The sequence below is a fragment of the Ornithodoros turicata genome, chromosome 4 (genome assembly GCF_037126465.1).
Source record: "Ornithodoros turicata isolate Travis chromosome 4, ASM3712646v1, whole genome shotgun sequence".
Classification (NCBI taxonomy): Eukaryota; Metazoa; Arthropoda; class Arachnida; order Ixodida; family Argasidae; genus Ornithodoros; species Ornithodoros turicata.
Genome location: NC_088204.1, coordinates 19747302 through 19775164, shown reverse-complemented (window position 1 = coordinate 19775164; position 27863 = coordinate 19747302). Strand labels below are relative to the sequence as shown.

At 45.5% G+C, this 27863-nt stretch overlaps 1 protein-coding gene across 5 annotated transcripts in view; it reads right to left on the bottom strand.

Moving 5' to 3' along the window:
* LOC135392771 (uncharacterized) overlaps positions 1–27863 on the bottom strand; it is a 62515-nt gene that overhangs the window by 16372 nt on the left and 18280 nt on the right. Inside the window, exon 1 of one of the 5 annotated variants that reach the window (XM_064623490.1) lies at positions 27468–27709. The exons of 1 other annotated variant lie outside the window; for it this stretch is intronic. In XM_064623490.1, coding sequence (XP_064479560.1) covers positions 27468–27501 — 34 coding nt within the window. In that variant the 5' untranslated portion in view covers positions 27502–27709. 3 more of the 5 variants (XM_064623489.1, XM_064623493.1, XM_064623492.1) reach the window with 3 other exon arrangements.

Sequence of the window (27863 nt, the reverse complement as noted above, 5' to 3'; positions counted from 1 at the left end):
TACAAGAGAATGAAAATATCAGTTCGTAAAATTGTTGAGACACAGACGACACGCTCTGCGAAGCATGCCCGCACGCCGCGCACTGTAGTTGCCAGTTGGCGATAGCAGCGCCGCCGCTACTTTTCGCCACTTGCTCTGACAGCCGTCCCAAGGCGTAGTCCAGCGGAAGATGCGAAAAACATCTCCCGCTGGAGTATTCTGGGAAATCCCGCACGTGTGAATGCACAGATTGGCTAATATGAGATGTAAAACTACACGCTTGTCCTTGATGTCGCATAAAGCGCTCATGGTCAGATAATAATATAATAATATTTAAGTTTTAGTTAATAATAATTGAGTCATAAGCGAATAACACACTTGAGCAACTGTATCACGTAAAACCTCTCTCCGTTGGAGAGCCACCAGGTTTTGACCGTAGAATTTACTACCGACAAGACAGACAGGGACACTGACAGACAAGAAAACTATTTGACTAATGACTAATTAAAATTATATTAAATACATTACATTATATTAATTCTACCTACACCAAACCGCAACGCCGAAACCTTACATGAAATTGCTAAAGTGTAATACGCAAATGTTAGTCAAAAGATGCCTGTGATAATAACAAATAGAGAGCATGCAGAGCTTGGAACTGGATCACTTGATGATTATATGTTTAGTATATATATATATATATATAAAAAGAAGAACGATTCATGTTCATCTACTCTCCCGGAAACACTCACGTGATGCAAATTAGCGTCAGGCAGACAGTGCGCAGATGCGAGGCAGACAGTTACGTCGAAGCAGCACACTAAGCAGTGTAGTACAAACTAATACAAAATCGGGGATAAGTGTATCTGTTCCCATTGTGCTCTGGAAGTTTGTAGAAGGTAAAATGAACTGGCAAGTTTCTCACCTTGATACTCGCCGACAACTGACTACCGACAGCAAAAAAAGAAAAGAAAAAAAGAAAGAAAGCAAAGAGGAGCACATCCGCTACAGATTTCATGTGGAGCGATAAAACCGGGGTAGACAATACTGGAACCGCGCGAGTAGCCGTAAGGTGATATAGACAGGGAAAATTCCAGAGAGAGGGAGAGAGAAAGGCTCGGTGGAAGTATTTACATGCACGTATTGTATTGTACGTGCTTTGCAGTGTACCAGGACGTGCATCGCGCATGCGCGATGGGACGCAAGGATGGATAGTGAAATCGAACCGGCGTCGGTACTCCATGAAAACGGCGCAAGGAGTAGTCGAAGTAGAGTTTGTGAAAGTGTATTTCCGGCACTGAGCACGCGTTACTATCAACAAGAAACTGAATGAAATCATCACCTCAGCACATGGGTGCGTCGCCCCACGTTCCAGAATTTTCTACGTATTCGTGTGTAGGCTTGCTCCGTTCTGTCTGTCCACCTTCTATTTTATTTTTGCGTCACCGAGACTCGCCTCCAACAAGTGGAGCAGAAGACCTCTGATGGGCGTCACTCAACTAGATTTTATTTATTTTTAATACGCGGACATTTCCTCCTTCTCGCGTGCGTCTGTGAACAACAGTGCTGATAGCGAAGTTAAACAACGCCCTATACTGAAGACGCGCCACCCGTATGCAATGAAAATAGCACATCTTATACCAACGGAAGGGTGTGGAGATGAAAAGCAAACCGACGTATTGCATAAACGAAATTACACTCCAAGAAAGAAAAGGGTGTGAAAAGGTGATAACATCTATAATTACCACCTAGTTCAACATAAGCGTCTGATAAAGGGTGTAAAAGGGGTGATAAAAGCAATTATTATATATCCAAATTGCTACAAAAAGGCGTACGCCCCCCTCGCTCACCGGTAACCCTATCATTCGTATAGGTAGCAGGTAGAACTTTGCAACCTTTTAGGCACAACATATGCGATTACTAGTACCTCCTAAAAGGTACAACTGCTCCGCCCTTTTTTCTAAGAGTGTAATGTGAATGTGTATATTCGTGCGAAAAACTTCACACTTCTTGTCACGGTATTATATGTATAGGAACAGGATACGATTAAGATTTTTAATTTAGGTTTTTGTTAAATGTGGGTGAGCGCCGGCGCGCGTTCCAACCCCATCAGTCTCTGCACTTTCTAAGAATCATGGGAAAAGGGTTGACCTCTGTGTGTACGCTAGCAGACGACGCACGCTATGGGTGCTGAGGTGGATGTGCCTGGCTCTACACTCTTAAAAATGAACTTCACCGCATAGCACGCTCCTAGCCAACCATAATCTCGAATGATATCGTTATCTGCCCTGATTTGTTGAAAACGGGAGGCGTACGCCTTTTTTGTGACACTTATGCTGTTCATAATTGTCACAGAAAAGGCGTACGCCTGCCGTTCTCAACAAATCAGGGCAGATAACGATATCATTCGAGATTATGGTTGGCTAGGAGCGTGCTATGCGGTGAAGTTCCTTTTTAAGAGTGTAGAAACATCTTTGGAAAGCGGTAAAGCGCGACTGTGTGAACCTGGCTAATAGACTGTGTTCTTCTGTGTGTACATAAACTACGCAAGCAAACTTCAAGCGTGCGTCACGTGTGTAAACAGCGATTTTCAGCTGCTGTTGAAAAAAAAAAAGAAAAGAAAAAGTGTCAAAATCAAGATGTCAAAAATTCGTTATTGATGTTGTGGATTTCATGTTCTTCCATGCATTCATATGTAGGAGAAGTACGCAGCATTACCGTCGCTGTGGCGATGCCTGGCATTGTAGTCCTGAAGGGAATAGCCAGCCCTTCACAACAGCCACCCATACTGCTTCTGAATCGACTGGGAAACCAATTTTAAACACGCAGCGATCACAAAGCACCTTGCCTATCGGAACGCTTGACACGGAAGCGAGGACGCTGTCATTTCCGCACGAAATTACCGGTGACCCATTGCAGTTTGGTTTACTCGTTTAACTATGTGCCGTTACCAGCAGTATCCCGTTGTTTTTGATACTTTTGTTTCTTCTTTTTTGCGTCTCCCCCCTCCCCCCATGTGTGTCGTGACATTACCTGTTCTGTCGTTCAACCTAAGCGAGCCGTTCACCGTGTCCTGTGTCAGTGTCCTTCTTTTTCGTCGCGCCAACGCTTACGGTGTAACAGGTTACGGGCCATTCACATATTGCTTTCCATTTTGCAGCCAATTTTCGCCAGCAACGCACCGATAGCGGCTATCGCCCACGGCAAACGCAAGTGTAGCGCTCTCCAGGCAAACTGGTATGAGTAAAATGTCCAGCCATACCGAGAGGATTTTTAGCTCTGGAAATATCCGGAAGTATGGCTCGCGTGCCAGTACAATAAAAAGAGAGCGAAAATATATAAAGAGGACAGAAAGGGGGCAGACAATGCAGAAGGCTTTCATTGAAAGCCACACTACCGTGTAAAATGACCAGAATTCAGAAATGTGGTATACTCTCGCTAGGTTCGGCCGCTGCAACGTGACGGTATCTCCTTCCTTCGCCAGCCCATATGTGACCGGCACGCCACTTGCGCATTCTTCAAGAATAATACGTAGGTGGCATGAGTATCCCCAGTGAGATATCGCAGCTGATAAAACAGCACTCTACATTAAGCGGAGGTTAATCACATCGGATGGCACAGGCGTGAAAGTTAATTTGTCTACGAAACATTTGACTACATGCACACTGGGCATGTCTTATGTCCAGGAATGTTCAAGTGCACAGGTTCTAATCGGCGGTCTTGTCTGTTGAAGGGAAGTCCCTCCAAAGCCAGAATATCTGTACTCGTTTCATGGGGATTGCGGCATGAAACTATACGTGTACCGTACGTTGGGCGGGTCCACGTTTCTCACAGGTGGTAGGTCCGCATATGACCTTGTAGAGCATGGCACGTACGATCAGCTGAGGACCAGTCACAGTTTGCGTAAAGCGCGATTAACTATAGAAGGGACACCCGCATGGCGGCTGGTATAGTGCTGAGTGTGAAGTGTGTTAACTCTTCAGATTAGTTGGAAAACTACGGGTGATTCTGTTAAAAAGCAACGCCCCGCCTTTCGGTACGGATAACATCCAGCGGGGCCCCTTTCGCATGTATAGTGAGCACGTGAAACCCTGTACCATCAGCTGAGGCACGTCCAGGAACACCGAAACGCTCTACGCACCATTGAATTGAAGGACGACATATTCCGATGGCCAGGAGGCCATCTTACTCAGCGTACATATATCTTTGATATGACACTGTTATGTTATAAAAGTTCTTGGCTAGTTGTCTGTCGACGTTAAGCCGCGAATTCTCATTAGCATCAAAGTTATTGGAACGAAAATAAAAGCAGACATCGCAAAAAAAAAAAAAAAACTGTCACTCTCAGTCACGGTGTTCGTTATCTTATTCATTACATTTCCCGATCAGTAGCGTTTAATCACTGTACCGCATCGTATACTACATCATGCATGACTGCGTGTCTGCGTTCTGGATACCCACAGCATTACAGACACCAAAACAAACTTCATAACAACCTTTTGCATACAGCTCATGAAAAGCTGCACAATGATGAGCACGCAATATACGTATACGTCATCGTCCTAACCTGATCTGTCCCGGATCTTCCTGCCAAACCACGACAAGCCCACACACGCACTAACGCACGGACACGTCCCTGCTAAAAACAGTGACACGTTTCTTGCGGTGGGAAAACCTGAAACGACGGGAAAGCAAAGAAGAAGACCGTGCTGAAGGGCAACATGTTCAAGGTTCGTGCAACTGAATTTTGACGGTAGGTCGGACGCATAAAGGCGGTGTGTATGCGTCGTTTCCAAGCAGGTGTGCGGTCAGGTAGCTCCCGTCTGCTCAGCAATTCAGCTGGAAGTGTGTACACATGTATACATAACGGGCAGGAAACGGTGCGATCACGATGTAAGAGGATAAGAGTTACACAAAGGAAAGCTAAGAAGGAACGCGATCACGAATTCGGTTCGTGCAATAAGTAATAGTAGGGCGAAGATGCTATAACAATATACTTGTGGGCAGCACCGTTCGCTTGCGGCGCAGTATCAGGTTAGGAGCATCTTGGCATGAGAGTATGACTCTTCAGGGATCTTGTAGACAGCGTGTAACAGTTTTCCGAATGCGGCTTCGGCTTCCCACAATTTTCACTTCATATGACTCCACATCGCAAAAGAAAAAAAGAAAAAAAAAAGAGAGAGAGAGAGAAAGAAAGGTGAACAGATCTTTATTGCATACGACACAGATTTTTCTCCTGTAGAGAGAGAGAGAGAGAGAGAGAGAATATGATGCAATGGACCGCTTTCCCGTCAGTCAGTAACATGCATTCGTGACGCTGCCTTTTTGGCGTCCGCGTGCCTGTTTTCTCACCGACCCCTATACTTGGATGGGATGTCTGGTCCGGAAAGAAACAAACAGGAAGGGGACGTGCACTGAGTTTCACGGTATGGACATATATGAATCCGTTATAAAACAGATTTTAACGCGAGGCAACTGTGGCTATGAGCGGCGTACATACATGGACAGGTGGAGAGAGCAGGAAGGAGTTGGGGACAGAGGATTACGTAGTATGCGTCCTGGGCCGACTTCAGGGGGAACTCTACCAACATTCGTCTGGAAAGTCTGCCGGAAAACCCAGTGAGAACCTCGGACAGCACAGCCGGTGGGGGGATTCGAACCCGCATCACCCCCCCCCCCCAGTCTCAGCGTGGAAAGCAACCATCCTAACCAATGCCACGGGAGCTGGTAAAACATAAAAAAAATAAAAAATAACGGATCAATAAAGCATCGTTATAACGAAGTAAACGGGATCGACAAAAAAAAAAAAAAAGAATCGATTTCAGAATTTCAGCTGCAGTTCGCCACAAGCGAATGTCCCACAAAAACAGCGAAACTAGTCGCGGAAGTGCACGGAAACAGCAGGAGAGAATGCGTTCAAGCAAGCAACGAAATATTGGCGAAGACCGCTCTGGCAACCTTTAATTTAGGTGCAAGAAAGAGAAAGACCTTGGCTGGTTTTGCCATACGGGCTCCTGTCAGCTCACCCTTCGCAATAAGCGGAGTCAGCTAGCAGTATCGGGTCGAATAAACCTGGTCGAAACGAAAGCATTTCGGCCGAGTCTACGCAAAACATCGAATAAAGCGATTTCGTTTCAATGGGGGTTTACCGTATAGCTGAATAACCCTATTGACTTGTGTGGGTTAATACGGATGAGAAACTCTGTCGCGTGAAGACCAAACCGCCGAGACCGCCAAACCAACTTTGTTTCTAATTTCTAAAGAATATTCCGGACTCATATGCACAGTTACTACGATAGTTTCGATTTCTGCCGGAGTCTCCCTTTAAGGAAGTAAAGGAGTGACATATTAGCATTGACCCAAGTCCTGCTTTATTCACGAAGCAATCTATAAGGAGCCAGCATGCACAATGTTTTCGTTGTATGTTGTCTTATCATAGCGTGATTACTATAGGATTACAAAAACGCCGTGGAAAAAGCAGCCACGAGCAGTGCGCTTGGAGAGGCATGGTCCCATCTCCTGACGTGACGTAGTCAGGTCCCTGTGGCGTAACATCTGCGCGGGAAGGATTCGCGAGGTCTCATCTCATCACAGCCACCTAGATAAAGGAAACCTGCATAATACCTCCTCTTCCTCCCTCACGACAGGTGGCGGTGAAAGAGCTCGCCATTGTCGGTCTCACGGAGGTGGGAAACGTCACGGCTAATGCTCTGGGGGAATGTGCGTCCTGGGCCGACTTCTAAGGGAACTGTGCCGACATATGTCTGTCTGGCGTCGTGAACATATACCGGGTGTCCCAGTTAAATCCCCGGGCTAAATAATTCGCGAACTGGTGCACCAATCGAAAAGCTTTCTTTTTATCTTTTTTATCAGTATCTGTCCGGTACTGCCTACAACCTGCGCACCGTGTGAATGAGTGGAAGGTGCTCATTATTTAAATAAAAATTCAAATGAGTTTCGTGAAAAAGCATTACTTCTAAAGCAGGGCGCCGTCGCCATTAAAATGGGTACTACCCCTTTTGGGACTTTCAGTGGACACCTCTTAGAGAAAAATCCGCCACCGAAGCTGGTCATTTGTTGCAGTAATTAATTGGTTTCGGTTTACATATTTTTGTCGCGGCTGGTCGCGGTGAAACGCAACAGGACGCTCTTCCACTCCCATGTCCACCAATTAATTACGCCCTTACACCAATGAATTACTTCCTCTTGCACTTCGCCGCGGGCAGCCACGAATGTATAGGGTTATCGCTTCTGATCCGAAGCGACAAGGGGGCGTACGCATTTTTGTGTCACTTTGGATAACTGATAATTGACACAAAAAGGCGTCCCCTTTCCGCCTCCCCCCCCCCCCCCCCCCCCCCCCCCCGGTATGAATGTAGCGCACTCTAAAAGCAGAACTTCACCGCATAGTACGCTGTGCCAACCATTGCCACGAATGATAGGGTTATCGCTTCTCATTCGAAGAGAGAGAGAGAGAGAGGGGGTGCGCCTTTTTGTGGTAATTTTCATATATCCAAATTTCCACAAAAAGGCGTACGCCCCCTTCTCTCTTAGAATCACCAACGATAACCCTGTCATTCGTAGCAATGGTTGGCACACAACGTGCTATGCGGTGAAGTTCTGTTTTTAGAGTGCAGATGAACGACGTTATCCACAAGTACGGGTGATAACACTGGAACCTCTCCGTCTAATGCGGAGCAATGCATGCATGCATGTCTAGCACATTGTGTTAGACACATTGGGAATCATACGTACTGGACTGACTTCACAGGAAACTTTTGCTATTCTGTATTGTTGCTACTATGGCCATTAACAACCATTAGGTCTGAGAAACGTTCCACCGCCGAAGAAAGACCAGTGCTTCTGCTTTGAGGGACGTATGTATTAATTGTTCCTCAAAACTTGATGGCCTCACTCATTTCCTTCCGTAAGGATGTACTATAAACATCCTCTTTCGCGATATCCATCCTTTTGCCAACCGCAAAATTTTCCCCAACAATACCGCTCGCCATTGCACGCACAGAATAAAACACGACAGAGAATAAAACGTTTATAAAACCCGTGGACGATCTTCGTCCCGGGGGATTTTAAACGTAAACCGTTGCATCCATCCATCCACGATTGATCACCATCGATAGCGGCACGATTAGTGATGCTTTTTTTTTATTGTGATAAACAGTACAAGACGAACCAGGCCACGTCTAATAGGTATACCGCTGCCATCAATCGTGAAAAAAGCCACATCCATTAACTATACCACGGACAGATATCAGAATTTGTAGCTTGCTGTATTCCCCCTGCCTGGAGCACCATCTATACCTCACCGTATATAGACACTCCGCGGGTATAGTTTGTTCTTGTTGACGACTTGCTCTGAAACAGAACACTGAGTTGTGGACTGTGGGAAACTTTTATATACTGTCCCAGATCGATTACATATCATGGCCCTATAAATATCCAACCATCGTGCCGAATGACATCGCCCTTTTGTGACACTTATATGCAGGGTATGTTATTTCTCACAAAAAGGCGTACGTCCTGTACTTTTCGCACGTACATCAGGAGTGATAACGATATCATTCAATGCAATGGTTGACCTTCAGCGTGTTACATCTGCACAGCGTCTGGTGCTGTCCATATGTTCTGAGGCCTTCTCACGAAAACGCTCCATGCAGTTCGTGAATGAAATTACTCCGGTAGAGGGCGGTTTGCTCAGCCTGACGTGCAAGATATATGAAGGAAAATAGTCACTGCTCCTGGGGTCGATATCCATAATGCACGCAAAGTGCCGGTACACATTGCAATACGAAATGCACAACGGAATATTGCCAATGCATCCAGTGATGTGGGGGATAGCCGACGGTTCTCCATTATGTTCATCATCACGCTTCTATTTGTCTCCAAGGGACCCAGGTACTTCAGGTATTCCATGGTATATATACTTCAGGACGCAGGTACATACCGAGCAGAGCCTGTGGCTGCTGTGGTATACACTCTTAGAAATGAACTTCACCGCATGGCACGCTCCTAACGAACCATCATCTTGAATGATATCGTTATCTGCCTTGATTTGTTGAAAAAGGGAGGCGCTACGCCTTTTTTGTGACAATTATGAACAGCATAAGTGTCACAAAAAAAACGGTGTACGCCTCCCGTTTTTAACAAGTCTGGGCAGATAACGTTATCATTCGAGATTATAGTTGGCCAGGAGCGTGCTGTGCGGCGAATCTCATTTTTAAGAGCATAGGGTATCGCTTCTGGCGATGAACACCCCAGCTATCTTAATCAAAATAAAGTTGTTGCTGTTACTGTGTATTGAGCTGTTCCATTCCCGCATGATAGATATAGATCGACACACTTTATGTACCTATCCTATACATACTAACATGATCTGAAGCACCCATTCCATATGTCCGCATAATGCCACCAAAGGGAACTTGTATATACTGTGGTAGAGCTTGCTACATACGAAGGCTTCGAGGATTCCACTGCGTCGATATGGCATTTCGACACAGCGCTTCCACGTTACAAAGAGAACCTGCCAAAGTGTTCGGACATCGGGCAGTTGCGACGCTCCAGGAATTATAGCCCTAACTGCCTTGAGTGATGCAAATACCGTAGCGTGGTGTCCTACATACAGATGGCCCTTCTTGGGTGGTAGATTGGTGTCTCCTCACGCCTCGACATTGGCATAAGTGCTTCGAATCTGCCCTGATGGAGCGGGTGACGTCCATGGGCTTCAGGCTTTTGTCCCCCTGATTCAGGTCGTGGTGGGAGTGCAGGAAATTTGTATACACTCGTAATAGGCGTGAAGTAGACATCCCCACTCCCAACTGCGTGTGACCTTTCGTAATGTATTTTCGTAAGCGGCAGTTTTCAAAGGACATGAGCAAAAGGATGGTGGATGGCCGGAGCCACAGATTAGCATACTTTGGCTCCCTTATAGCATTGCATTCTGATCTTCAATGAGAAGCGGCACGTGTTGTAGCACCTCGGCAATTTTCTGCCACGCGTGGGGTCTTCTATGTGTGCATGAACTGTGAACCTAACGCCTAACGCGTGAACCTAACCTAAAACGCTAAGGTAGTTCGCTGAAGGAGACGTGTTGAAATGTGAGTATGACGCTGAGTACGAGACCCTCTCTCTCTTCGAATCAGAGCTGACAAAAACCCTATCTTTCGTGACATCGGTTGGCGCAAACCGTGCTACACTCTTAAAAATGAACTTCACCGCATAGCACACTCCTAGCCAACCATCATCTCGAATGATATCGTTATCTGCCCTGATTTGTTGAAAACGGGAGGCGTACGTCTTTTTGTGACAATTATGAACAGCATAAGTGTGACAAAAAAGGCGTACGCCTCCCGTTTTCAACAAATTAGGGCAGATAACGATATCATTCGAGATTATGGTTGGCTAGGGGCGTGCTATGCGGTGAACTTCATTTTTAAGAGTGTATGCGGTGAAGTTCTCTTTTTAGAGTGTACACTCTAAAAACAGAGCTTCACTGCGCCAACCATAGCCCCGAATGATAGGGTAATCGCTTTTGATTCGAGGAGAGAGGGGGGCGTGCGCCTTTTTGTGGCAATTTAGATATATGGTAATTGCCACAAAAAAAGACGTACGGCTCCGTCTCTCCTCGAATCAAAAGGGACAACCTATCATTCGCGGCAATGATTGGCGCTCTACGTGCTAAGCGGTGAAGTTCTGTTATTAGAGTGTAGCAGATGTGACCCCTGCATCCTTGACACAAAGCACAGACCGTCGTTCGAGTGCCCCTTAGGGAAGTTACGAATCTTGCCCATGATGCTGACACATGGCTTCCGTATTGACGGTAACATTGTGATTCCAGCTAAACCATTAGCTGACAAAAGCTATGAAAACGGTGATCCGCAGCTTTTGATGCTGTGCAAGCGATGGTATCTCGTTGGTCCGTTTATAAAGATTATTGTCACGTGTTCATATCGATCCGAAAGAAGTCTACTATATGACGTCTATTCGAAAGCAGCCCTAGTGCTCCCAGGCTTCTCTCGCGCCATTATTTATGAAGCTGAATAGGCGGCACCTTCAGAATCCCTACTCCACCCAAAATAACGTCACCACGCCCATTTCTTCCACACCCGGTGTGATCTGCAAGACAGTCCTCGTACAGTAGCCATGCGCCCATTGTTCTTCTCTTGGTCAGCGGTCTGTTGGCTTCCTAAAAACGGCACAAAGGCCTTTTCCATCCTCTCACCCTATTGTCTAACGCCCCCTCGCGTCGTCTGCTCCATATCGCGGTACCGTTACGTTCGTCTGCACGGAGGGCCCTCAAGGTTGCGGATTCGATTGCCTCAGGTGTGCAAAATTAAATCCAAGTTCCAACCAGTGTAGTGGAAAGCAACTGCTTTGAGGCTGGAACACAAGTACAGACGACCACAACAAAAGCCACTAGCTGCCTGAGAACCTGAAAGATAGAAGAAGACAGGACCAATGTGGTATATAGCGCGTAACAACAACCGCAGCCCAGCAGGCAACCCCGCGCGTCATAATTTGGTACGATATGAACGAACACCGATATTGTGGTTCACAAAACCGCTTACAGCGCTATCATATATATCATTACTTTGAAGCACGAACGTTTTCCTGGCTGCTCGACGGACGTCAAAGACAAGAGGGGCAACCACTCCAGGAGAGGTATCGTTGGGTAGTATCACAGTCCTTGTTAGTGTTCCCCATAAATGAAGGCATGCATCCGCAAGAGGCACCGCACTCAAAGGAACAGAAGGCGTTGATTCGTCGGCAACGCTCTGACGTCACAGACCGGTCTAAAGCTTCGCTTCAAATCGACTAAGTACGGTGCTTTCTTTTCCTATACGGTCACAGAAACGACAGACATTTTCACACCACTCAGTCTCCCGGCTGAGGAGACTTGGCCCTCCCAACTGATTTGAGTGGAAACGCCTAAGGACAGCTATTGTGTCCATTGTTCCAGGGGATGAGTAAGAAAGAAGAAATAAAACCAGAGATGCTTTGCGGTTCATTCCGTCCAAAGCGTGACGCATTCGTCGATCAGCCATGCGTGATTGTTGGGGTGGGGTCAATGAGACGCTCTTGTGACCCCTGTGACGTCACCACCTCGGGTTTTGTGAGCAAAACTTCACTCTTGCCATGATAGATCAGTTGTCCTGACCGCCTGCAGGTTTGAATCCGATTGTGATACACGTCGTAAGCAATTAGTGCAACATTTTGGTCATATTTTGCTCAAACGTTGCCTGCCTGCGTACTGCTGATGATGGCCCAACAAGGTCGAAACAGCTGTCCAGTACTGGCATGGCGACGTTTGACTTACAAACATATGCTACACGTGCAGCCAAAGAGCTCTTGCTAATTTTCTTTGCCCTTATACAACGTTAATATTGTTTGCTTGTTCCTATCATCATCACTATTATTGTTATCATCATCATGATTATCTTCTAGTTTAGCAGCCGATCGACTACTGCTCTTCTTTAGCTTAGCCCAGAAAAAAGAAATAAAAGAGGAACTCACAACCACCCAGCTTTTTATATCAGATGAAAACAAAAGAAAAACAAAACAAACCACGCAGCGTTCATAACTATGAAGGACACTCCATGGCAAGGATAATTAATGAAACAACAGCTAAATCAAAGCAGCCCACGAGATCGATCTAGTATGACAGATAAGGAGATATAAATACGTTCCTGTGGGCATTAGTTAATCACAATGAGGCCCAGGCAATGTGGCATCGCTTATATGCATGGCCTACTTTCTTTCAGACTGAAACAAAAACCGAAACAAGAAGAATGAGAGAGGGAATGTGGTCACCACATGGAAGCGGTCATCCTTTTCCCGAACACAATGCACAATGGTACAGGATGGTAGAGAGATAGTCATAAACAAAAACAGAAATGAAGCATTCTTACTTATCGTGAAGCACAGTTTCATATTTTCGGCAGCCACGAACAGTTCCTTATTCGTGTATCCTTTTTAGTGAATGTGGTGAAGAAAAATATGGAACCATTTTCTTTATGTGGTCGTATAATAAAGGGCGTGGGCAAGTTTACTGCGTTTTCAATGAGTATTGTAGCGGTGTGCGTTATAATGTCTCTATCAGTAGCGAACTGCGTTCGATGATGGATTCTGGCGATTCTGGTGAGCGGACTGCATCCGAGAATCTCAGATGGGTGAGGAACATGTATGATGGACTTTTTTCGAATAGAACCCGACCTGTATCCTCCTGCTTTAATGTCTGCCGTCCTCGGTACGCTACCGTGCATTTACACGAACAACATCCCCGCGGAATATCCTAGTGGAAGAAAAAGCGAAACACTGCTCACGGGCAAACACTGTTCCGCCGCGTCTTTATGTTGAGCGTTCGCACGGCGCCGGAATATCGGGATTGGCTTACTGCGCCCATAGCAGACGACACCATCGGCCCTGTCGTCTGCTACGGAATATCTTATCGCTGAGCCGCAGGCACGACCTACTACGACCATGTCATAATCGACAACTCCTTTGTCCCGTCAGCACTATCTGCTAGGGGTGCTACGCATCGGACCGCAAGATCTTCATCATGATTGGATAATGAAAATTTGAATTTCAAACCTGCAGAAGCGGACATTTACAACCGTAGCAGACGACAACAACAGTTCCCACGAAAACTCGTAGAATGATGATGATAATTAATTACAACTTTAGCAAGGACGCATCTCCCGTGGGACGTACATCGCTTGTACAAAAATCCTAATTTAAGCTGAAGTACAAGGTATTGTACAAATTGAGAAGGCAATAAACGGGCCGATGAGCAGCGCCACCGCTAGCCTCCAAATGCGGCACTGGGAAGGGGTGCAAATGATATGGTCGCTATAATCTAGTAGGTCGTGGCCGCAGGGTATTACTCATGGTTAGAAGAACACGAAAATACATTACGTTGAGCGCTCGCGCTCACGTGACAGTAGAAAGTTATGACATTTTGCGCATCTTCCGCTGGAGTATTATGGAGAATGTCGCCCGCGTCAATACCGGGACAAAGAAGGGTGGACAAAATGAACCAACGGATCGATGAGGTTGCCAATGCTCATAGTTGCTCTGCAATGTAAAGACAGGTGTTAACATTAGATAGTTTTCGAATAGCGTGAGTGAAAATAGAGGACTCAAAACGCAAGCGCAATGATACACGGAGCGGCCTCTACACGAACACGGCTCATAGAATATACGGTCTTCATTACGCAGATCGTTGATAAGCTTGAGATTCTCATTAGCAGCGCCGCTACACTCTAACAAAAAAAAAGAAAAGGTGTGAAAAGGAAACAACTTCTACAGTTACCACCTACACTCTTAAAAATGAACTTCAACTTATAGCACGCTGATAGCCAACCATCATCTCGAATGATATCGTTATCTCCCCTGATTTGTCGAAAACGGGAGGCGTACGCCTTTTCTGTGACAATTATGACCAGCATAAGTGTCACAAAAAAGGCGTACGCCTCCCGTTTCCATCAAATCAGGGCAGATAACGATATGATTCGAGATGATGGTTGGCTAAGAGCGTGTCATGCGGTGAAGTTCATTTTTAAGAGTGTAGGTCAACATAGCGTCTGATAAAAGGTGTAAAAGGTTGGTAAAAGCAATTATCATATATCCAAATAGCTACAAAAAGGCGTACGCCCCACTCGCTCACCGAATCCGAAGCAGGTACGTAATCCTATCATTCGTGGCAATGGTTGGCGGACAATGTGCTATGCGGTGAAGTTCGGTTTTGAGAGTGAGCCAGCAGGTAGAACTTTGCAACCTTTTAGGCACAACACACACTCTTAAAAATGAACTTCACCGCATAGCACGCTCTTAGCCAACCATCATCTCTAATGATATCGTTATCTGCCCTGATTTGTTGAAAACGAGAGGCGTACTCCCTTTTTGTGACATTTATGTTGTTCATAATTGTCACAAAAAAAGGCGTACGCTTCCCGTTTTCAACAAATCAGAGTAGATAACGATATCATTAGAGATGATGGTTGGCTAAGAGCGTGCTATGCGGTGAAGTTCATTTCAGAAGTATGTCGGCACGGTTCCCCTAGAAGTCGGCCCAGGACGCACATTCCTCCAGGGCGTCAGTCGTGACGTTGCCCACCTCTGTGAGGCCAACAACGGCGAGCCCTTTCACCAGCACCACCACCACCTCATTTCTAAGAGTGTATGCGACAACTATTTGTGTACACTCTAAAAACAGAACTTCACCGCATAGCACGGAGTGCCCCAATCACTGCCGCGAACGATAGGGTTATCGCTTTTGATTCGAGGAGAGAGGGAGGCGTACGTCTTTTTGTGGCAATTACCGTATACCCAAATTGCCACAAAAAGGCGCACGCCCCCTTCTCTCATCGAATCAAACGCGACAACCCTATCGTTCGTGGCAATGGTTGGCGCACACACTCTTAAAAATGAACTTCACCGCATAGCACGCTCCTAGGCAACCATCATCTCGAGTGATATCTTTATCTGCCCTGATTTGTTGAAAACGGGAGGTGTACGCCTTTTCTGTGACACTTATGCTGTTCATAATTGTCACAAAAAGGCGTACGCCTCCCGTTTTCAACAAAACAGGGCAGATAACGATATCATTCGAGATGATGGTTGCCTAGGAGCGTGCTATGCGGTGAAGTTCATTTCTAAGATTGTGGGGGAATGTGCGTCCTGGACCGCCTTCTAAGGGAACTGTGCCGACATATGTCTGACAGCGTCTGAGGAAAGCCCAGGAAAAACCCCAGACAGCACAGCCGGCACCGGAATTCGAACCCGGGTACCTCCCAGTCTCGACGTGACATGGCCAGCACGCTAACCACGCTGAAACGGTGTCACGCTAAAACGGTGTCAGAAGTAAGACTCACTAGAGGTCACGAGCTGAGGGAGAACCAATAAGAATGGTCGAGGCGCTGACGTCGACTCTGACGTCCGAAGTTTGCTCAAGGATTTGCATATTTCTAACCATGACACGGTGAGAAATAGTTCTTTTTATTATTATTATTATTACTCCGGTGTGCTGAAGGTTTCGCTCATTATTTCATTTGTGAATTATGGATGAGAGAGAGAGAGAGTACTCAGAAACGATAGGGAGACCATGATGACGCCACAGGCATTTCGCACGTTATTCCTTCAAGAGCCGCCGAACCTCCTGGGGGATAGTAAGACAGACGCCATTAGTGTAACTGTTCTACCTTCCCAGCACATCGCCTCCACACGACAGACAACAAGAAGCAAGATATAAACCCATAAAATCGAACACAATCAAAGCGGTCGGAGCAATGTATATGAAAAGGCTCGCTCAACTCGCTTTCCTAGGAGGAGTCGAGTATATAGCGGTGGCCGGGAAACTGGTTTCCGGAGGACACTGCACGAGTCAACGACTCCCTTCATGTGATCTTCCCACAGGTAGGGTAGCTGTGCGAAAACGTTGCCTCGACTTGCACAACCACTGCTCGTGGGAGATTGGCCCGCTATGACGTCACGAAGGCCAGTTACACGCCGGGTAAAAGTCGGGCACTCCGTCTGCTGGTGCTATAAGCAACGGGGGTTGCCTAATGTATGAAAGTAGACCCGAAAGCTTTTTGTGTTGCGGTAGGAAGTCAAACACAGAGGCGATTTTGATACACTAACTGGGTTTTGAGTAGGGATGTGCCAACCGAATCCTGGAATCCTCGAATCCTAGGCAGGGATTCGAGATTCGCGAATCTGAATCCCAGTGCCCAAAATGGCAAATCGTATCTTTCGAATCCACCAACCACGTTTTTTTGTTTCTTTTTCAAATTGGTGCCTCCGGAGTCCGCCGAAAGCCTCATTGGCTGACTGGTGTTTTCTTGTTTGTTTGTTTACATTGCTCTGGACTGAAAGAGTTCAGGTAGGAGCTGTTACATTATAAGTTTAAAAGTAACCTGGTTTTGCTTGTGATTGTTGCTTAGTTTTATGGAAATAATTCAGACTCGAGAATTTATGCATTTCTTGCAGTCGATGAAGAACATGTTAAATAAATTACGTTTAAGAAGAACTATATGGGTATATTTTCTCCTGAAACTGAAGCATTATTTAATTTGTTTTTCGTTAAACAAAGGTATCATATTCTGCTTCAAAACACTTTTTCACTAGGAGTGTTTTTCTTTTCTTGACTGTTTAAACTCTTTTTAAAGAAAGGATTCGAAAGATGATTCGTAGAACCTTCCTTGGATTCGGATTCGGATTCGAAAAATTTTGGATTCGTCCCATCTCTAGTTTTGAGAGCTGACATACCGTAATTTCCGTTCAGTAACACGCACCTAGCGAAAATATATATAAGATATAGTAGAATTATAAACGCATTCCAAGTTTTCATGTATCAGGGGTTCATCGGCGCCGCGAATGCCGAAACCCCTCCGGCTTTGACACCACAGAACGGAAGCATGTTACGCCAGTGCGGCGGCAACGAGAGAGGTCACGTGCTTTCGAAGAACCAATGGGAATTGCCGAGGTTCTCGCTCCGCCCGCTCCGTTGACGAGAGTTTGCATAATGGCAACTATGACAGGTAGAAAAATCATTCTTTTCTACTCAATAGTGTGGCGTGTAGTACAATGCGCACATGGTGTTACTGAACTGCATCTATCAAAATGTAACGACCCCTTCGAGTCTCACTGCGCCCCGTTGCTAAATGTTATGTTTCGTCCGTCGTCTCTATTCCACTGGCTTCAACTATGGCACGGGTTCGAATCCTGGCGCCGGCTGTGCTGTCTGGATGCTTTCCCTTGGTTTTCCTCAGACACTAAAGGACAAATGTCGGCACAGATCCCTGCGATAGTCGTGGCGTTGCCCGCCTGAGCGTGACCGACTATACGGCAAGCAGTTCTATCACCACAACCACAACCACCATCCACCACCACCACACCCACCACCACCTCTTTTAGTGGACCCGTTTTCCGAGTAAGCATATGCGCATGCTCAGCCATGGTTGCCATTTCTCGGGGTAGGTGATCGGTGTCAAGGTTGGGCAAACGTTCGCGGCCGACACTTGACGACGCTTTGTACTCGTAATCAGTACAATACGCTTTCACTCTTTCCGCATTCTTTTTGCAATCTGCTCTCGCTACTTTCCCATGGGTCGCGTCAGTCCGAAAAGTGCCCATCACTCATTTACACCCATAAAAATGAACTTCACTGTATAGCATGCTCCTAGCCAACCATCATCTCGAATGATATCGTTATCTCCCCTGATTTGTTGAAAACGGGAGTCGTACGCCTTTTTTTGTGACACTTATGCGGTTCATAATTGTCACAAATAAGACGTAGCCTACCGTTTTCAACAAATCAGGGAAGATAACGATATCATTCGAGATTATGGTTGGCTAGGAGCGTGCTATGCGGTGAAGTTCATTTCTAAGAGTGTAGGGTTAAAATATGACGTTTTGCATTTTGACACCAGGGGCGACACGTACCTGGAAAAGGTCCATTAACATGGTGGTAACATCTCTAACACCAGAACCTGGGATGTGCCTGTTCGTGTCCCACTATTTTGGTGGCATTTTCGTCAACCTTCATTCTTTAATTGGAGCTGTTGGTTAGCTTACGGTTCCCTTGCCCATATATTTTCTGTGCCTACCACCAGGATTGTTCAGCCTGGCTCAGTAAAAGTACCTGCGTGCCTGTATCGAGATGAACCTTTTTGTATCTCGAGGAACATATTAGATGCATCTTCGTATGCGTTTCTCTTTTTTTTTTTTTTTTTTGTAGTATCTGTAACAGTTTTTTCAGTAAGTCGTATCCTCTTTTCGAATATTTTTTAGATACTTACAAAAACAACGATCACCGACAAATCAACAGGTGACGGTCATACGGAAGTTGCGGACACTAATGATAGGGGCACAAAGACTGGACGCCTATGTCCACTGTAGCTAACCAATTGGAAATGGGGTAGGATGGCAGCTGAAGTTCGTGGGTGAAAGGCATGTAAGGGATGCTGGTGTGGTTTGTGCGTCATTGTCTATTTTGGTGTTTATTCATTTATCGAATAATTCTTTTATCGAAAGATATATTGTCATAATTTGATACTGAGATGCGTGTAGAATATTTACAAAATTCGTACAAAAATAAGAAACGCATTATTCAACACACCAGGTGATCCGAGAATATGCTTTCCGTTTCATTAACTTTTGGGTAAGATGGAGGAAAGCAACTGCAAAAGGAGCGTACTTTCTCGGAAGCAACCATAATTGTATCAGGGTAGTTTTCCCAGAGGGAATGTGCAATCGTAAATACTTTTGAACCCATTCACCCGTAACACTTTTTGAAGATGTCTTTAACAACCCTGCCTGCCATCAAACGCGACACTACGTTTCGAAGAGGTACACACACTATAAGACGCGTACATCCTCCACATCGGTGACGTCACACACTTTATTGAGTATATCCACTCGAAAATCGTTCAACCAGTCAGTCCAGCCTCTTCTTCCTCCTGCCCACGTATATACACTGCAGTACGTATTTCACAGCAGGAATCTAGGCTACGCCACTTAAACGAGCCACTTCAACGCGTCCCTACAAGTGCAACAACCCAACACGGTCGAAATATAGTAGCAAACTACTCCGGTTAAGACAACACGCGCTTTTTTTTTCTCTCTTTTTTTTTTTTCCAACCGAATCGGCGATAGCGACGTCGCGGAAAAAGTAAGATGGTGATGTTCTTCGCCGATAGGGTATAAGGTGACGCCAACTGAATCTTAAAGCTCCCATCGCGGCGAAATATTTAGTTCTGGCTGTTTTTGTTTTTTCCTTCTTTTTTCCGTTTTTTTTTCTTTTTTTCTGGTTCCTTATCATTTGCACTGTATCGATACAAAAGGAGAGAAACTAACTGGTCCAGAGACGGCTTTAGTGGTCGAATAGAGGACCCGTTTTGGAGATTGAGATGCTGAGACATTACGTTTCCTCGACCGTTTAAGCTGCTCTTTACTTTTCCTCATCCGTGAGGTGGGTTAGATGAGTTCCCGGGCGGGCCTTGGGGCGAAGGAAACGGTGCTCTATACGTGCGTAACATATATACCATACGGTTTTCGGTAATCTACTTCGGAAGGCGAAAGGTGCACGGTATACATAAAGTATATAAGACTTTCCTCGAATGTATCGTGACGTTTACTGGTGGTCGCTTTGCGTTACTCGCGTGTGTTGTGCACTTTGTGTTGTTAGTCGAGATTTAGTTTCCTCGAGTATCTCCATGGTCTCAGCTGTTTTTCTTGTTCCGTTTCTTTTTTTTTTTTTTGTGGGTTTTACGATGTGTTACTTATCCCTTACTTGTATATGTTCATCAGTTCAACATTCGTCAACATTTCAGCTATGTGTCTCTGTGCAAATGTTGTAATATTGTGCCTTCCCTATTTAATTTTTCTGTGATTTATTGAGATATAAAAATCATTTTTCTGTATAATGTTGTCTTATAACTGGTTTATAGTGTTCACCTTCTGTTTACCTATTTATATTGCACCGGCTTTGCGGCTAAATAAATAAATAGCGGTTACATTTTTTGGATTGGATTGGATTGGATTGGATTTGTATTGTTTGTTTTAGTTTTCGCTTCGAAGAATTTACATGTGGACATAAATGTATCCAGGCGCTATTGGTGACTCGTTTTAGAATGCAATGACAATGTAAGCCTCAAACTGTAGACAATGGGGAAAACGCGGCATATCGGTTTATCTGGGGCACACGGCATGACGCAGCAATCTTCGATATGACCACACGCTTTCCTGGAAACCGTGAAACTCCTTGGCTGTTGGCCCGTTTGGCACTCTATCAATAGATCCCCCGCAAATCTTTTGATCTGACTTTTTTTTTTTTTCATTTTTGCTATTTATCCAGATGGATACGCTTTCAAATATATCTAACGCACGTTTGGTTCGATGCCGACAGCTGGTACAACTGTAAGGAGTTGCTTTATATGAGGTATAAAATTAACGTGGAAGATTTATGCAGTGCTGCAATCGACCATGTATACTGAAGCGCTAATTGGTTATACAGCTGACACGATCATCCGAGACTACTTTTTCTTTCGGCGCACCAAAAAAGAAATTATCCACGGTTATACCGTCTACTAACACCGCATTATACCGCGGTTATACCGTGCGGCCCGTGCAGCATGTAACCACACAATTGTGAGCAGATTCACCTTATACGTCTAAATATGCTCTCAATTATTGTTGCTTTTTCTTGTTTGTTAGACTCCGACGCGCAATCTTAAAAAGAAAATAAAGAAAACATCACTAATAGATCAAAAACTCAAAAGTAGCGACCTTATCAAGCATGGAACGATATCAATATTTGTACTAATATTAACGATATGTTTCCCAATCGATGATATAAAAATACTGATACTCAAAACTCCGATGTTTTCTGCACCTTACGCACGTACTAGTGAGAAGTCTTTCGACACATCAATACCGACGAAGATGAAATTACGAAGTGGCCGGTAGTGCCGGTAGTGCCTAGTGGTTGGAATCGTCGGTGGCATAACAGTAGGTGGCAACGTTTCCCCGAGACTGGGAGGTACCCGGGTTCGAATCCCGGTGCCGGCTGTGCTGTCTGGGGTTTCTCCGGCACTCTTAAAAATGAACTTCACCACATAGCACGCTCCTAGCCAACCATCATCCCGAATGACAACGTTCTCGCCACTGATTTGTTGAAAACGGGAGGCGGAGCCTATTTTGTACCATTATGTACGTCACAATTGGTACAAAAAAAAAAGAGAAAAAAAAAACGAGTACGCCTTTCATTTTCATCAAATCATGGGAGAGAACGTTGTCATTCGAGATGATGGTTGGCTAGGAGCGTGCTATGCGGTGAAGTTCATTTTTAAGAGACTGGGAGGTACCCGGGTTCGAATCCCGGTGCCGGCTGTGCTGTCTGGGGTTTTTCCTGGGTTTTCCTCAGACGCTTTCAGACATATGTCGGCACAGTTCCCCTAGAGGTCGGCCCAGGACGCACATTTCCCCAGGGCGTCAGTCGTGACGTTGCCCATATACGTGAGGCCGACAACGGCAAGCCCTTTCACCAACACCACCACCACCATTTTTAAGAGTGCACTCTAAAAACAGAACTTCACCGCATAGCTCGCTGTGCGCCAACCATTGCCACGAATGATATAGGGTTACCGCTTCTGATTCGAACAGGGGGGGGGGGGGGGGGGGGGGCGTACGGCCCCCTCTCTCTTCGAATCAGAAGCGATAACCCTATCATTCGTGGCAATGGTTGGCGCACAGCGTGCTATGCGGTGAAGTTCTGTTTTTAGAGTGTGCGGGTTTTCCTCAGACGTTTTCAGTCATATGTTGGCACAGTTCCCTTAGAAGTCGGCCCAGGACGCACATTCCCCCAGGGCGTCAGTCGTGACGTTGCCCACCTCTATGAGGCCGACAACTGCGAGCCCTTTCACTATACCCCCCCCCCCCCCAAGCCTGCTGTGAAACTATATATAGAGACGGGGACAGACAGGTGGACAGGTTAGAACGTTAGAACCATCACGGCTTGAAAGAACATTTGACGTCACCCGGCCTGTATAGTTAATGAGCAAACTATCGTTAGGAACTTAGTATCTGGCCACCCCTGTTTTGTTGCCACCTGTCTTCTTTTTTTTTTTTTTTGTCTTTTTTCCAACCCATCCGATTTTATTTCGTGCACGAAACAGTACACTTATATCACGAACACTATGCTCTGGAGATCTGTTTGTAAGGATACCGCGCTCAGACGATAAATATAGTGATGGCAATAAGCACCCAAAATACACGTATAAAAAAGAGCACCGCAGTTACACATTCTACCCCGGGTTCCTATAAGACGGCATAATCGTTACAATGGCCGGCATAAATCAAACAAATTATATAGCAGCAAAACGCGGTTTCGTTTCCTTATAGCATACGCGGGAATGCTTATTAAAGCCACGATAACCAGCTTCCCTTAGTCGACGAGGATGCTTTTCAAACGGGGGGAGAACGTTTCGCTCCTGCAGCGATGTGCAAATGTGCCACGAATGATAGCCACTTGGTCAAATAAATGGGGTACTGCAAAGTATGTTGCCGGTATAGGTACTAGGCTACTCATATATGAAACATTATTCTCTGTAATTGGTATTCTATTATAGAAATTTGTAATGTGCATGCAGGAGATGCAGAAATAATCCTTCGTATAGTGTCCTATAGAATATATAGGAGGCGTCAACATAGAGGGCGCTTCCGTCAATTCCACTGAGTCGACACGTCCAAACTGCCGAAGGCCATATCTAGTATTGTAATAATCATAATTCGTGGCTTTATGTCGCGACCTGGTATTGGGATATACATAACTGGACCAGCGAAAGACAAAAACGGTCGTGGTTGTATGGAGAAGCTACAATATAGAAGCGAATATGGTATCTCCTGGATGCGGCTATGCATGGATTTTTGAACATTTCCCACGAACAGACACTTGCATACAACGTGTCCACATTCCGTGACACTGTCCACACTTATTGAGTATGCACACAGACGTATGTGAACGGGATCATATAGCTGATGCTGACTTAGACCTTTCTATACTGTCAGCCCTTAGTGACTGCAGGGACGCCTTGACATTTTCAGTACAGTTTATTACCCGGACAGAAGTATCTAGATAAGGAAATGCTGCACACATTGCCGTTTCAGGACGACGTACCTTATGACAAAACGACTTCGATCAGGATTTTTATGGAACTAACGTCTCAATTTCCATTTCCTGTCTGATTGGTAAAAATGTGTCCCTCAAGTGTCCCGTCATTGGTAGTCAATATATATAGGCGGACAAACCTTACGTGTAACATAACGTCACCATTATTATTATATTATTATTATTATTATTATAATTATACTATACAAGGCACAAGGCGCTGAAATAGTCGAAAAATTTCACAGCATGGCCATCGTTGCAGAACTCTGGCATCGAGACGCCCAGACTCGCTCACGCGCAATTTACGCGACGAAAGACATTTTCTGGTTCCCGGCGAAGCAACAAATTATAGCGTATCATGTTCAGAGAGGAAAACCACGAAAGAGAGTCACTAGTAGAGATACAAGATGCTGGCTTCGTGACACAAAAATAACTTTAAAAACAGACAGATCTTGTCCACGTGCAAAAGGAGAACAGAGAGACGTCATGCAAGTGTGGATGGACGGAGGAAGAAAAGTAAAGAGTTTTGGGGACTTGCGGCTAGAGACATCGTCACTTAACATGTTGCTCGAAGAAGTGAGTTTTCGACTGTTTTTTCGATTGGGTTTGTATTCACAGCTAGGGGTGCCATCCAATGTAATGCACCATCGAAGAAGGCGTGCTTGGCGAACGCAATGCATTCTGGACAGGTCACGGTCACACGTCATAGCCAACGTCACCGCACACGTGACCTTAAAGATGGCCGCGCCCGTGATCGGCGGCCAAACCGTTTGTAAACAACGCGTTTGCTCTTTCAGGCCGTGGCTCTTTCTATGCGCCGCTTTGGACGTTTTGCGATCCCGGTAAATGGTTTTATCCGATATAGTCTCGCAGTAAAACGCACAGTTTTGTACATTGAGGGCTCGCACTGCTGACCACTTCCAAAGATGTGACGACGAACCCGCGTCACAACACCCCAGTTAAATTTATCTTATCTTGTCTATCTAACCCGCGTTAACACACACTGAGCCGATGTGAAGGTGAAATGGGATACCATGCCGCGGAAGAAGCACCGTATAGTTCACGCTGGCAACATACGTTCATCTCTTGACTGCCGACGGGAATATGTCGTCAAGTGCTAAAACGATATGTAAACAAAGTCATATGACCTCAAAATGATGTTGCCTATGACGTGTGACCACGACAAGATGGCGGTTTTGCAAGAAAACGCCCGCTTGAGGGTAGTTACAACAATGGAGGACAACAACGCCGAAAGTGAAACGAACGCCATGTTCACTTCACTTTCGGTTTCGGTTTCACGGTGAGGTCAGCATGAACTAACGCACCTCGGTGGATGTCACGTGGGTGTACGACCAAGGTGAATGTGATTGAGACGGATGCGATGTGAAGATACGGCTAAACGTAATCAGCAAGTTTTGTCTCGAATACGTGGCTTCGATTGGGTGGAAGGACAGCAACCTGGAGCTATAGTGACACTGACGTCACGGCACCATGTGGATATTGTGCACCATCACTGTGAGCATCATAAGAAACTGACAACGTGTGTGACCACGTTTGTTTTGCTTTGGTGTGAAGCCGAACTGGGGATGTCAAAGGAGGGAAGTTTAGATGAGAAAAAGCGTCCTCGAAGACATGCTTTCCCCTGTCTGGCAAATACGTCCATTGGCTGCGGAGTTTTTTTTTTCCCCCTCCATTGCCGTGCCGATCTAGACATTGTAGTGCGTAGATGTTTACACAGTGTCTAGACACGGTAATGGTAGAGTTCCTGCACGAAGGTTGGGCCGTCAGAAACGTGAAGGAGTGTTTATGATAACCTTGGAAAGGGATTAGTAAACGCATCGCTTATCTTCTTTTGCTGTGTAGGTTTTCCCTTTCGCGATCGAGTTCTTGATCGGTTGGCATTAACGGGTAATAAAGTACGCGGTGAAGCTCGACTACGTTTAATCAACACCTCCGAGATAGTAGAAGGCCAGCGCACTGCCCAACTCACGGAGGCCTGCGTGAGCTTTGCGAGCTGCTTCGAACTTTTCTCTTGTTCGCTCTTTCATTGACGTCATAGCAGCATCCACAGCAGGCCTTTGTGTGTGACGCTGTGTCACGTGGGGCGCAGGCCTAATGCTATCTAGGAGGTGTTGGTTTAATGCGCGAGATGATTATTCGTGAGTGTAAAAGATAACGTGCACACGCTGCAGTATTTTATCGAGCGCACCAGAAACTAACGTGAGAGTCGGCTTTGTAACTAGCCGGCTAAACTTGCACACGCAACGACAAAAAAAAAAAAAAAAGAAAGAAAGAAAAGAGCAAAAAGTGGGAGACAGACGAAGAACTGGAAAAGAAAAGGTGAACAACATATTTTACTCATTGCTAAAATCTCAAAGGAACGAGTTCTTGTTATATTAGTGTAACATTACACGAAGCTGAAGTAAAAAAAAAAAAAGAAAGAAAGAAAAAGGAACGAGAGAGAGGCGAGAGGGCTTTGTTATTGACCTAACATTAAAGAGGGTACTTTTTATGAATTACAGATTTTTTAAATAAAAAAGCTATGGGAGCAGCATAGATACCGTTTTACAGGTGGTTTATACGGCCAAAGCGAATATGCGCTCCTGAGGCGCGCGGTTTTGGTTTCGTCTCATCTGCATAGCAATATTCGGCTACGGATATTTAAACGCACGTGCGCCTTTCAGGGTTTTTAAAAAAACAGAATGGCTTTCAATGAGGACTGTCTCCCGTGCTGCTTTCTCCTTTTGCTCGGAAGCCCCTAATTAAAGAGTTAATTAATTAATTTGAGGTAAATATACTCCGAGACAACTCAAGAGCTGCAGATAAATACGTGCTCTGAGTGCGTCGTCTCCGATGTACGTTTTCGTAACATGATGAGTATAAAAGCAACAGTTTGGAGCAAACGGGCGCACTACTTTCTGACTCGAAGGCGTCATGCGCACGCTCGCACCAATCACGGCCGTCCTTATATCTGTGGGTGGAGCTGACCTGCAGGAGTTGACTTGTCTCGAGGTTTGCCATCTAGTACATATTCTCTTCCGCCGGGCCGTGTAATCTCAACTGCAAAAAACGTCATCCGTATGCTGCTCTCATAGCTTGTATAGAAAATATGTAAATAGTGAAAAGAAAAAAGCACCCGTACGACACTTTTTAGTTGCGCCGAACATGTGCTACCTACGGTGACGTCAGTGACGGTTCAGGCCTTGGAGTCTGACATGAGTGGTGAACTCGTAGGTAAAACACACACACAAACACAATCACCACGTACCAATTTTTGTTACAAAAATAAACGACTGATTACATATTTTCGAAAGTCAAGTAGTTACTATATTACATGCGCGTACCCATACTGTATTTCATCCGCAGCTACATCAGCTCCTATGGGAAAAGACGTCTCTTCAAATACAATACTTTCAGCAATGCTCGCAACAAGGAATTCCTGCCCTCAAAAGCAAAGCCGGAAAAGATAGTTGGTTTGCAACAACAACTTGTTTTGACTGCTGGATGGCTTACGTCATCTCTATGCTTCATAGGGAAACTTTTGTTTGTTTTCATATCGAGGAACAGTTCCCTGTCCTTGGAACGAGCGCGGAGTTAATGATGATACTGATGGTGTGACGTGCTAGTATGGAGTACCAGTATAGCAAACGCTTCACTCGGATAACGGTGGCGAAGCTGTTGTCTTATAGCAGACACATTCAGAACGTCTGAGTGAATTATCTGACTATAGTTCGGACTGTCACTGCGGAACTTTTCCGATGCGGAACGCGGAAGTCAATGGATAAATTCGTGATAACTGGGCTCTCACCTGTTTCGAAGAAACAGCCTTCGTATAGCATCATCTTACGACTTCCCCTTGAAACTCACTCGAATATTCGGTAGCACACCACTCAACACCGTAGGTCCCATGAAAATTTTGAAATGCGAGCCACCGCACCACCACAACCACTGCGCCGTCTGCCTTTGTTTATCCTGTCGTCTGCTACCGACGATGCAGAATTCTCGTCTGCCGAGTCAAGCTCGTCCGTGCGGAGATTCAATTTCCCTCGCACTCTCACGCCGCTTTCGGGTGCGCAAAGGAAACGATGTCAATTCTCGTTTCGTTTTCCTGCAAAGAAAAAAAAAAAAAAAAAAAACCTTTCGGGGAGTGGGGGGTGGAATTGGGCGAAAAGAAGAACAAAACGAAAGGTGCTGCCCCCTGACG